Here is a 12161-nt window from a genome sequence, read left to right on the forward strand (position 1 = left end):
AAGAGATATCGTGTTTTATTATGGAGTGCCTAAATTAATAGTAATGGACAATGAAAAGTCCCTCAACTCAGCCTCTATCAAATTCATGTTGACAGACCAGCTGGGTATTGAGCTCTATAAAGCACCTCCGTATAAAAGTACAGTAAATGGACAGATAGAAAGATTTCACTCCACACTCTCTGAAATAATGAGATGTTTGAAAGGAGATGGAACACATAGGGGCTTCGAGGAACTTCTCGATAGGGCCATCTATGAATATAACTACACTGTCCATTCTGTCACAAAAAAACGACCTCTAGAGGTGTTCTTCGGCAGGATAGCTACCGTAGCTCCAGAAAAATATGAACAAGCTAGACTGGACAATATAGACCGACTTAGGCAAAAACAGGAAACTGACATGGAATACCACAACCGGACAAGAAAGCCCATAAAGACCTATATCAAAGGGCAAGAAATTTTCGTTAGGGTTAATACAAGATTAGGTTCTAAGTTATCAAGTAGATTTAGGAAGGAACTAGTTAAGGAAGACCGAAGTACCACAATATTAACAGAATCAGGGAAATTAGTACATAAAAGTAACATAAGATCATGATTGCTTTCAGAATAATTACTGTGGCCACATCGATAGACAAGTAGAACATAGAAACATTAAACATACTGATTAACGTAACCACGAGAACACAGAATTAAATTTGAAACGATTCGACTTTGACAGATGAGTTGGCCATAGGTTTGCAGAATTAGATTGGGCTCGTGAAATAAGAGATTGCGTTGTGAATGCGTTTCTGCGGAGCGAGTTTAAATTGAATGAGATCAGTAGCCTACCTGAAAACAATATACCGATTTCTGCCTTGACGGTCAAATAAATGTTAAAACTTTCACACGTTCTCGCTTTACACAACGGAACTAAAATTTGTATGTCATTAAAATCTCCATATTGAATCAGTTAATTCCTTATTTCTTATATTTTAAAACATGATCAGTAAAGGAAACTAATAATAATAAATAAATAATAATTTAATTTGAATAATAATAAAATTTACCAATTAAAGACGAAATGTACGGAATCAATGCCTTCTGCAAAGGTTCCAATGGTCTAAAAATATGTAGATATAAATTCATTAGTAATCTAGTAAAACCAGCATTTTAATAGAAAGCAATCAAGTTGTCAATGCAGAACACATCCGAGTTGCACAAACCTCGAACGCACGCAACAATAAACACCTGGCATTCAAACCATTAATGCGGTGCCCAAACCACCACGAATCACCCCACCAAAGATGCGACTCAACAACGTCCCGTCCTTATGATGACCGCTCGAGGACAAGCGTCAATTAAGAGGGGAGGAGTTATTGCCCTGCAATTGATTCTCCGCTGATAGTCTCCGCTGCCATCAACGCCAACGAACGGTTAAGCGCGACAGCAATACTCCGCTGCGCCGCGGCCGACGCAACTGCGCCGCTGCCGACTTGATTGCTAGGGAATTAGGGAAACATTTTGTACACTAGCTTTAGTTTCAAATGATAAATTGCAATAAACGGTCGCTTGCGATCTTCAAAATTAAATCAAATTAACTGTAATTATTAACTTATATATTCTTCGGCGTTTCATTATCTGTTCATTTGTCGCCCACTGTTTAATATTACAATTTGACTTTTGTTCGTAAAGATATTCGAAACAACGAAAAGTTTGGGTTCGGTAAACTAAAACAAGTACTAAACTAAAAACGTTCGACGTAATACTTTAAGTGAGATATTATTGCACAGTAATTGCGTAGCGAGCAACCAAAGGGTAAGCTAAGCGATAAATCGCACTTAAATAAATTAAATATGAATAAATAACAAATAAAAAAATACCATACCAATAAGTAAGTAAGTAACCAAACTTAAACTAACCAGTGTCTGTGCGCCGTTGCTCGATTTGAATGTCTTGAGTACAAAGTTGCCGCGTCGCTAAAATCATTTAACGTCTTTGACTAACAAGCGTGAAAGGTGTCGTCTATATATATATATATATATATATATATCCAATAAATCCAAGCAGAAGGTAGTTAATAGGCAGAGTGACTAAACATGTACACGGGGTGGCGGGCAATCGGCAGAAGCATCTTAATTCAAATTTAATCGTTTCGGGTTAGCCTGCTCCTCCCTTAAGCCATCAGCAGCTCCTCGTGCAGGCCATCGGCGTCCAGGGATTTGTTCGACTTGAATATGAAGTTGTTGTCGCTGGAGCCCTGCGACTTGGAACTGGAGGTCATGTTGTACAAATCATCGAGATCCTGGCTGCGGCGATAGCTGTACCATGGGATTAATCACTTAAAGGCTCAAATCGAAGTGGAAACTGGGGCGAAACTCACGTGCTCAGTGGCCTGCTGTAGGTGGACATGGCCGGGCTGGCCGGATTGTTGTTGCTATGGTTGCTGTTGCTATTGCTGTCATTGTCCGCATTGTCGTTGTAGAGATCGCAGTTGTCCAAGTACTCGGAGCGCAGATACGTGTCCAGATCGTTGTCGCACTCGTCCTCCTGGTCGGCGTAGTCCTGCTCATTGTCCTGGTCCTGCTGCGACTCCACCATGCACAGCCACTGCGAATTGTGGTTGCGGAACTTCTCCAGCTGCCATGTAACAACAAGAAGAAACAAACCAGTTTGTACTGAGACATGCCATATTTGGGCTGGCAAGCAACTCACCTTGATGCGCTTGGCCCACTCGCTGTCGCTTATGGCGATTATGTCCAAGCAATAGTCGCACACCTTGCGGATCTCCTCGTTCTTGTCGTGCATCAGATCGATGAGATAGGCAGGCGATTCCGTCTCCTTGATCATGTACTCCCTGGTGCTTTCGTGCCGCAGGATTTGCTGAAACACAAAGATGATTTGCAGCACAATCTCGTCATCCTCCTGCTTGGCTTTGAGCAGCTCGATCAGGGATATAACCACTTTGGCGCGGCAGAAGAGCAGGGCACACAACTCGTCACAGGCACAGGTGCCCAAGTAAACAATCGTGTCCAGCACCAGGTCGTCCATTCTGGAGCACGGCAGCAGTATCTGTCTAATCCATGGAATCAACTGGAAGTTCTGCAAGATCTGCGAGTAATCCAAATCGGTGAGGGCCAGGTTACCCAAAATGCCGAGGCACTCGACTATAAAGGCCTCGTCATCGCAGATGGTCAAAATGCGCGCCAGATCTCCCACATAGTCGATGAACTGCAGCTGCAGGGACTCGTGCTGCGACAAGTTGCGCAGCAACTTCATCAGCAAGGCATCCTGGTACTTGAAGGCCCGATCCATGAGGCTATGCAATCTCTGGCCCTCCACCATAATCTGGGCATTACGACGATTTAGAGAGAGATTAATGCACAAGGCAATGAGATCCAGATCGACTTTAACATTGAGGTTTAGGATTATGGCATCCGTGGCCATTTGCACGCACTCCGTTTGCGTGAACATGCCCTTCACTTTGTCATCCAAGCTCATGTGGTAGAGTATCTTCACAGCAATGCCGTGATGCTTCTCATCGTTGATGAACATCACCAGCATGGGCAGATAGCCGGCGGCGATCATCTTGCGACGCAGTCCGCCGTCAAAGGAGAGATTGAAGACCAGCTTCAAGGTGACCTGCACCAGATCCGTGTGCGTGCTCTGGAACAATCGTGGCAGCTTGGCCACAATGTTCAAAGCGCCCATCTCGTCCTTGTTGTCGCCCACAATCGATAGCTTCTTGAGGAACGTGCTGACGAGCATGAGTAGATCGATATTCTGCCTATCCAGCGCCTTGACCAGCATCTTAACGATATGCTTGCGGCGCATCTTCTCCTCCAGCTTAACATTCTCGGCCATGTTCAGCAGCAGGTAGAAGGCCACGCGCAACAGCTGCTCCTGCTTTTTGGCAAAGATCTTGAGCTGCTTGTTCAGCCGATCGATCTCCTCCTTCTTCACCTTGGGATCATTCCTGTCCAGCGACTCGTTGCTTTGGGCCTTCAGTTCAGCGGGCACAGTCGGAGTATCGCCGCCAGGTGAACCGCCGGCGCAGAGGGACTCGTGATAGCTGCTATTCAGGATCTGACTCTTGATCAGCGACGACGACATGGAGCCGTGAAAGCTGCTCCAATTGCCCGACTTGGGACGCTGTTTTAGCTCCGGAATGCGACGACGCGGCGGCTCCATCTGAGAGTGATTTATTGATTATTTTATAGATAGATTCTCAATAACTTAAAAGGATAAGTTACCTCCTTGGGCTTCTCCTCGTTCATGATGTCCAGGAAGTCGTCGGTGCTGCGGTTCAGCTTCTCCTTGCTGGCCTTCGCCGAGTGTGGAGTGGAGGATCCATTGGGCTGCTTGCGCACGTCCAGCTCATTCCTCATTGTCTCGTAGCGACGCAGCTCGTAGTCAATCACATCCATGCACAGCGATCCAATCTGACAGAAAATAACAACGATTAAATCAGTGCTTACAACTGAATTAAGAAACTCTGTTCCCACCTTATATTGCACAATGAGCGGATGAAACTTGGTGTATGTGGAAAAGCAGAAGAATATGTAGATTATGTTGGTGGAGAGATCCAGGGATTTGCGCCAATCCTCGCGCAGAACACGTGACAAGGCGCTGAGGCAGGCTTCTAAAATGATGAAATAGTACATTGGGTTTTGGTTCATAACTACAGAACTGCAAACTTGTCCTTACCATTCTTTTCTAGCTCCTCAAGATTATCGGGATTCCTCGCCATCTGTAGGATCATGGCCGAGCCACGGATGCGTTCGCCCAGCTCCTCGTACAACAGCTCCACATACTCATCGATATTGTTGATGGACACATCTGCTGTGGGTGTGGCGGCACTCAGGGCATTCGAGACGCCATTGCTAGCTCCAGTGGATCCTCCGCCGCTGCCGGTGCTGCTGGTCATGGCCGCCACACTGCTGTGCGATCGGGCAGAGGAGCGGGTGTGCGAGGTGTGCAGCGCCGCCGATCGCCGGCTGTGAGTGTTGTTATCCGGAATATCTAATGGGTACCGAGAGTTAGTATGGATTTCTGCTCACAATCGAACTGCTTACCATTGCTGGCATTATCCTTGCGATTCTTCAGATAGAAGATTATCTGCTCGACGTCATTCAGCTGGGACTTGTGGATGAGATCGCACTTCTCCACCACTTCTCGTGCCAAGGCAGCCGGATCCGTTTTGGCGTTCAGCGAACGGAGTCGTATGATTTTTTGACAGTGCTGAGCGATTAAATAAAATACATGCATTAGTAATGAATGAAATAATGTACTATTAGGCTAATTGTTTTTGCTGTTATTTTGCTATTTATAAACATTGAGTAATTACCAAGATTGTTTTAAGATTGAGGAACTAGTTTAGGACCACTTCAGTGGGCAATTAACCACTTCGCATGTGAACCGAACTGAAAACTTTTATGGTCGCCAATATTTCTGGCCAAGAGCGACAAAAAAACAAGAGACTTACTATGTATTTATGGTCGTGAACAGTCGGCGAAAAATGAGCTTGTCGCTCGGCCAAAAAACGTGAATTGAGGTTAAAGACCCGGCCAACCAACCGCTTTTGGGTATCTTTTTTTTGTTGTTTTACATTTTTCACTCACTACTTGGAGCGCAGGCCGTCATCGACCCCGTTGTTGTTGCGTTATCGATTGGGCCGCTCAATGTCAGCTTCTGCCCCCCGCCCCTTAACCCTTTTCGTGGCACACCGGAAGAAACAGAAGTAGCTTTTATAAGCACTCATTCGGATGTTTTTGTAGAACAATGACTGCTAGTATTTAAACTAATAAGCAATGTATGTACACATCTAGATAGATTTTTCAAACTATTAGATTAAGGATCAAGTTTGTTTCCGTTTTTTATAGTTTTATGAACCTAACATAGTTAAAAACTAAGCTACAGATTGTTGTTATCATACTCTATCTCATTCAACATCTTTGAAATACTAACAATGCTGGTTCAACTTCAATTTTCTAACATTTACTAGCATTTTCTCCCAGTGCAGCGATGTGAAACCGTGCGTTCTTACCTTCTTTTCCTCGATCATCGGATTGTTGGGCTCCCCGAAGACGGTGGCCTCCAGTTGGTAGTTGACAATCAGCGCCTTATCCGTGGGATGCGGTTCAATGGATCCGCCTTTCCACCTCCTTCGTTTTTTGTTTGTTTGTTGTTGTTGTTGCATTCGTTTTGGATTGAGAGCGAGACAAATTGTTGGATCAATCATAAATTATGCGGTTCAATGCGTAATGAGGTAATAGATTTTTCAATCCAATGGAGAATGTTCTACTCTTGAGCCTGACTTAACGTGTGCTATTGTTTTATTAAAACGAACAACAACGTTGAGAACCCAACGAATAACTAATAACGGTTGCAAATAACAAAAAACAAAAGGAGGAAGCGTGAACGCAAAGTGGAAAATCAATAGAGAGCGCCAGGTGATTGTGGCTCTCTTTCTGACGCATGACGAGTATTTTAGCTATTTCTTTTGTTCTTCGGCCACTTGTACACCCACACATGAAAACAAATAAGCACACACGCACGCACGATCTAATCCCATACATACGCACTTTTTAATAAACTTGGCGTCATCGTTTGTTTGCATTGCAGTTGTTGTTACTGCTGCTGGCGGAGAGCGACTAGAATTTGTCAAATTGTTTATGGAAAGCACAGGCTCCTCTTCGGTGGGCGGCGGATGCGAGGGGTGGCGATTTTGGTGGCGCGGAGTGGGGCTCCTTTGCAGCTGCTGCTCTCTTTGCGCTCTCTTCTGCTCGCACAGATCGCCGGCAATCGCATTTATTATGTAATAGACGTAGTGTATCACAATTGGCAGCAGCACCAGGCCCGAGATTATTTGGAAAATTAATAACAAAACAAATTGCATGCGATTGCAATGCGACTTCCGATTTAATGTCGATAAGTGCTAGTGCTGGCACAACTGTCTGCGCTCGGGCGCTACAATCGATGGTGCCACGGAACCCGGCAATTATCGATAGAACTCAATCGATAACAACCCAATAAGCGAATGTTCAAACTCAAGTTGGCAGTTATATTCCAATTGGGAATTTTCTATTCATAACATGTTATAAACCTTGTTGTTCATCGAACTTCCTTGTCCGGCTAGAAAAAGCTGTGATTAGCCAAGAGAGCATCACTGTTCTGTTCTGGCTGCCAAGAACCAAAGTCCGGCAACGACTGCAGCCAGAACAGCTGGGCCGGCGTTGCCAGGTGCAAATAACGTAGATGAGCAACAGAAAAGCAAACGAAATGAAATAAAATGCAGGAACAACAATAAAAGAATCGCTACTTTGTAGTATTATTAACCAAAAAAAAAGCGCGGCGCGATCACAATGTTTCTGACTGCGAACGGCGTCGGTTGTCTCTACTGCGTGTGAGCCGAGCGGAGCGCAGCGCCGCGAATTGTTTACATTCTGCTAGGAAAATCACAACAAACAAACCAGCAAACAGTCGCGACTGACAATAACAATAACAATAGCAAATAACATGCAAATTAAATGCATTTCAAGCGGCGCAAATACTAAATACTGATTCAAATGAAACGCACGATACGATGACCATTTAAAAGAATCGCCAAGCAGGAAGAAGCGAAAAGAATTCGAGAAGCGCACAGCGAACCGAAGAAAGTGTAGAAAATCAGGCCAAACCGATTTGATTTTTTTTTTTGTTTTTGTTGTTTTTTTTTTGTTCTCCGTTCTGTCGTATTTTGCCTTCTTTTTTCTGTCACTTTTTTGTTCTGTGTTTTTGTTGTGGTGGGTCGCTTCTCTTCTCGCGCAAGAACAACAAATGCGGTGGAGCAGCGCCTGAAAATGGAATTTCTGGAGAATTTGTACAAAACGCTGCACTCCCTGCTGTGTGAGTAATATCGAATATTTGGCGCCTGATAAGGCGCACCACCCACCTATGTACATATGTACATACATATCAAATGGGCCTCCCAACAACTGCATACCCTGTGATTCTAGCCTCCTACATCGATCTGGACTACTCGCTATGGCTATATCGCTTCCTCACCCCCCTGATTGTCACCTTTCTGCTGCCGTTGGTCTTCGTGGCCCTCATCTACATTTCGTTCCTGGTGCTATTTATCTACAAGCTGCACAGGTAAGCGAAATGGAAATGTTGGAAAGCTGCGTATAAGTTGGGTGGGAAATTGGAATTACAACAATTACAGTGTGCTTCGCGGGCTCAATTGCAACTGTTAATGAACTCTCTCATGCTGATCGCGCACTTTTGGAGCGAAGTTTCCCCCACTCACTCCAACCACCCATCCCCTCTATTAGCCGGCGTCTTCCATCCCGCTCTGCACCTGTAATTAAAAGGGCTCACAAAGAGAGAGGGTGATGGGAGGAGGGGCGTTGAGTGGGAGAGAGTGGGGCAGCCAGTGTTGCCAACAAAAAAAGCTAGATAAAACAAAGCACGGGAATACAGTGCACACTCCATAAGGCAAACAACAAACTTAATTTGGTGCATTAAGCTTAGTTTTCACTGTTTTTAAATAAACTTCTGATATTCACATGCATTTCAACTCTATGCAGTTGTTTCACAAAATGCTGAAATTCGCATTTTGACAAACTGCGATTATGTGTTGAATCATCGAAATAATAATAAAAAAAAGTGCTCAGCAGTAATTGATCGTTTTCTGCAAATTAAGTAAATTTACTTAAATACGATAAGCACTTATAATAATAATCTACATGTGTTAATCAATAATGCTGTTTCTAGCTCGAAAAGGTTTTTGAAACTAAAGCAATTTTTTGAGTTCTTAGATTTCAGTTGTAAAAACTGCTGTTTTCGATCTAAAAAAGGCTTCTTTCGAAATTCCAGCTATGCTGTGATATTTGCTGGATTGATTGATGCACTAGATACGAATAAATTTGAATTATTTCCATCTAGATGGTATATATATAGTTGGAATATAGCCAGGTTGGGCTGCACTGACTACACTGACCCCTGAAGAACATTACACCCTCGACCATTGCACCGATACTGAAAATGAAAAGCCAAGTCGAACGGCAGGTGATCGACTCGGCCAACTTTTACTCGGCTTATGAATATATATGTATGTACATATATACTCATATATATACTTGAAGTGGCCTGTGTTGGCGTGCTTCTATTTATTCTACATTTCCAACTCTCTAATGCCCAACCGGTTGGCCATGCTAATTAGCCGCGAAGCCCTAATGGCTAGAACTAAATTGGCCAGCGAATTCTGCAGCTCACGGGCTAACTGCACACGGAGAAAAGTCGGTGCATTAGCCCGATTTCGATATCAGTTCCAAGTTCAAGAGGGCTAAGTAAATACAATACATTCGACTTCTGTTTGTTTAGGAATTTAGTACATGATTTAACGACGCTAATACGTTGCTCAAACAAGATTATATTTTATGGCGGACTTGGGCTTGAAAAATGCATTACAAGCATATAATATATAAATATATATACATTTCTATATTATTCCATGCAAAACATTGCGTTTTTAATGCATATATTTTGCAAGATAAATATTTGTATGATAATTTGCTTATTTAAACATGCCTGCATGAAAAGGAAGTATTTATTATTTTTATTAAAAGCTTAAATAGTGCATAGTTACCAATTTTAGTGCCCAATTTTACATTAAGAAACGAGCAAAACTATAGCTGTGTTTTTCTCAGTGAAAACTGCCCTTTATTTTCATTACGATTCGATTAGAAACAAGCCAGTTTCTTTTTGGCTGTCTGGCATTGTATTGCGTTGTTCAACCGACAGGCTTTACTGTGCCGGTGGCTATCAGTTGACCCCTACCCCCCTCCCCCCGCTTCCTGGGTATATGGGGCGTAATCACGGGAATTATGGAGCCACATTGAATCGAATGCAATTAGCTGTTGGAGCTCTTTGCCGCTGGTTTAATCGCTCCACTTGGACAAGTTCCGAGATAAAAACTTGACGATGCATAAACGATGTTCTCTCTTTTTTTTTATGTGCCACGATAATTATACCATCGTTTTAAGAGTTACGAAATTGCCCAGCGCGACCTTGATATCCGTAGAAAGTAATGACATCCAGAGATTATCGCGTTAAATCACTAAAGTAATGCAATATCTTTATATATATAATATATATATGTACATTAATTGGCTGATATGACTGGGGCATTCTTGGCGATTCCCCAGCGACTTTGTTTTGGTCGCCAAGGGGCCAAAAGATTCGTGAATGAACCCTGTTATCAGCGGCCCACTAAACGCAGTTCTTTTTGCCAAGGTGAGGCGAACTCTGTTTATATATATATTGATTTATAAGTTATTTGATATGGAGAGACACGACCATCTTGTGCTGATAACACCTGCGGACAGGCAAACTAAATTTAAACATAATTATCAGTGCCCGCTTGTTCCGACAACGAATGCCAAATTAATTAAGAGAGCTGGCCGAAACTGGAATGACCTTCCCGAACTTTAGTTTTCACCCTCGATCGGCTGCAGAATATGGAAATATATATATATATACATATTCCTGATATATCAGGCATATGATGCGATATCACTCAGTTAACCAAGGGTTTATACCGGAGCTTAAGTTCAGATACTTTCCAAAAACCAAAGATTTATATACTTTATTTATAAACTATAATAATAATTTATATACTATAATTTATATGTAATTGTTTATGCCAGTTAGTATAGTTGATCTTGCATCTTCCTTCCAGGCAGGTGATAATGCGCGCCGTGCAGGGCGATCGCAATTTCTGGCGAGTGGGCCGCAAGATCGTGGCCGCCATTTGGGATGCACATGCTCGGATCTATCATGGCTACGAGGTGATCGGACTGGAGAACGTGCCGCAGGAGGGACCGGCGCTGATTGTCTACTACCATGGCGCCATACCCATCGACATGTACTACCTGAATTCGCGAATGTTGCTGCAGCGCGAGCGTCTGATCTACACGATCGGCGATCGCTTCCTGTTCAAGCTGCCCGGCTGGGGCACCATCTCGGAGGCATTTCACGTCAGTCCCGGCACGGTGCAGTCGTGCGTGAGCATACTGCGGGACGGCAATCTGCTGGCCATCTCGCCGGGCGGCGTCTATGAGGCACAGTTCGGCGATCACTACTACGAGCTGTTGTGGCGCAATCGTGTCGGTTTCGCCAAGGTGGCCATCGAGGCGAAGGCGCCGATCATTCCCTGCTTCACGCAGAATCTGCGCGAGGGCTTCCGCCAGGTGGGCATCTTTCGTACGTTCTTCATGCGACTGTACAACAAGGTGCGCATACCGGTGTATCCCATCTACGGCGGCTTTCCCGTCAAGTTTCGCACGTATCTGGGCAAGCCCATACCCTACGATGAGAACCTAACGCCGCAGGATCTGCAAATCAAGGTGACATTCGATAGATATACACTTATTGCCTGGCTAATGCGCTGCTCGTTTCCATTCCCCGCAGGTGGCCACGGCCATCGAGGATCTGATCAATCAGCACCAGCGCCTGCCAGGCAGCATCCTGCTGGCCCTGCTGGATCGACTGCCCACGTTCAGGCGACGCGTCCGGCGGAAGGAGGAGTGATCCATGGTCGTTTAGCGCATAGAGAGATTAACAGATTGAGCTTGGTCCTGGCCATACAAAAGACTTTGTTCCATGTACTTCATGCTATGGGTGTGTGGGCAGCGCCATATATGCATATATCTCACTTTGTAAATGCCTCCCCAGAACTTTGCCTTCGAGTTCAATGCGATCCGGACGAGCTGTGTGGCTCGAGTATGAGTGATTCGATTAGTCGAGCAGCGAACAAAGAGGAACTGCATCCTCCAGCTAAATGTTTTTTGTATATGCATGCGGAGTGTCTCCTCGACGGAGACACGTGCCACTTGACCACTTTCCCTACCTACCTTTGCTTTCCTTTTAGCATAAATGTAGACTTCTTCACACTAAGCAATTATGTCGCTAGTTTTCCATTAGGTATATCATTTTTTGTACCTTTTTTAATGCAACAGTAGAAAGAAAGACGATTTACATGTGTGTATGTATCATCAGCCTGTGAGTGTGTGTGTGTGTGTACTATATAGTTAAGGAAATCTTGTATAATATAGCTATAACACCGGAGTATTCCCAGCGACAGGAATTTTCATTAGATCTATGGAATAAAAGTGGAATCAACTGAATCAACTTGCATTGCAAAT

At 44.0% G+C, this 12161-nt stretch overlaps 2 protein-coding genes across 2 annotated transcripts; one reads left to right on the plus strand and one right to left on the minus strand.

Annotated features, from left to right (window-relative positions):
* Nucleotides 1-1553: 1553 nt before the first annotated feature.
* LOC117147357 (kinesin-associated protein 3) lies at nucleotides 1554-6922 on the minus strand. Its single transcript, XM_033314221.1, has 9 exons — nucleotides 6558-6922; nucleotides 6020-6137; nucleotides 5049-5214; nucleotides 4681-4995; nucleotides 4479-4615; nucleotides 4227-4415; nucleotides 2689-4164; nucleotides 2357-2613; nucleotides 1554-2294 (listed from the first exon to the last, which is right to left on the minus strand). The coding sequence occupies exons 1-9, from the start codon at nucleotides 6869-6871 to the stop codon at nucleotides 2150-2152; spliced, it is 3117 nt and encodes a 1038-aa protein (XP_033170112.1). The 5' UTR covers nucleotides 6872-6922; the 3' UTR covers nucleotides 1554-2149.
* Nucleotides 6923-7191: 269 nt separating this feature from the next.
* Nucleotides 7192-12144, plus strand: LOC117147359 (transmembrane protein 68). The gene is made up of 4 exons (XM_033314223.1): nucleotides 7192-7860; nucleotides 7971-8109; nucleotides 10697-11363; nucleotides 11428-12144. Exons 1-4 carry the CDS (start codon nucleotides 7815-7817, stop codon nucleotides 11545-11547), a joined length of 972 nt encoding a protein of 323 aa, XP_033170114.1. The 5' UTR covers nucleotides 7192-7814; the 3' UTR covers nucleotides 11548-12144.
* The last annotated feature ends 17 nt before the right edge of the window (nucleotides 12145-12161 follow it).

Source organism: Drosophila mauritiana, chromosome X (genome assembly GCF_004382145.1).
Source record: "Drosophila mauritiana strain mau12 chromosome X, ASM438214v1, whole genome shotgun sequence".
Classification (NCBI taxonomy): Eukaryota; Metazoa; Arthropoda; class Insecta; order Diptera; family Drosophilidae; genus Drosophila; species Drosophila mauritiana.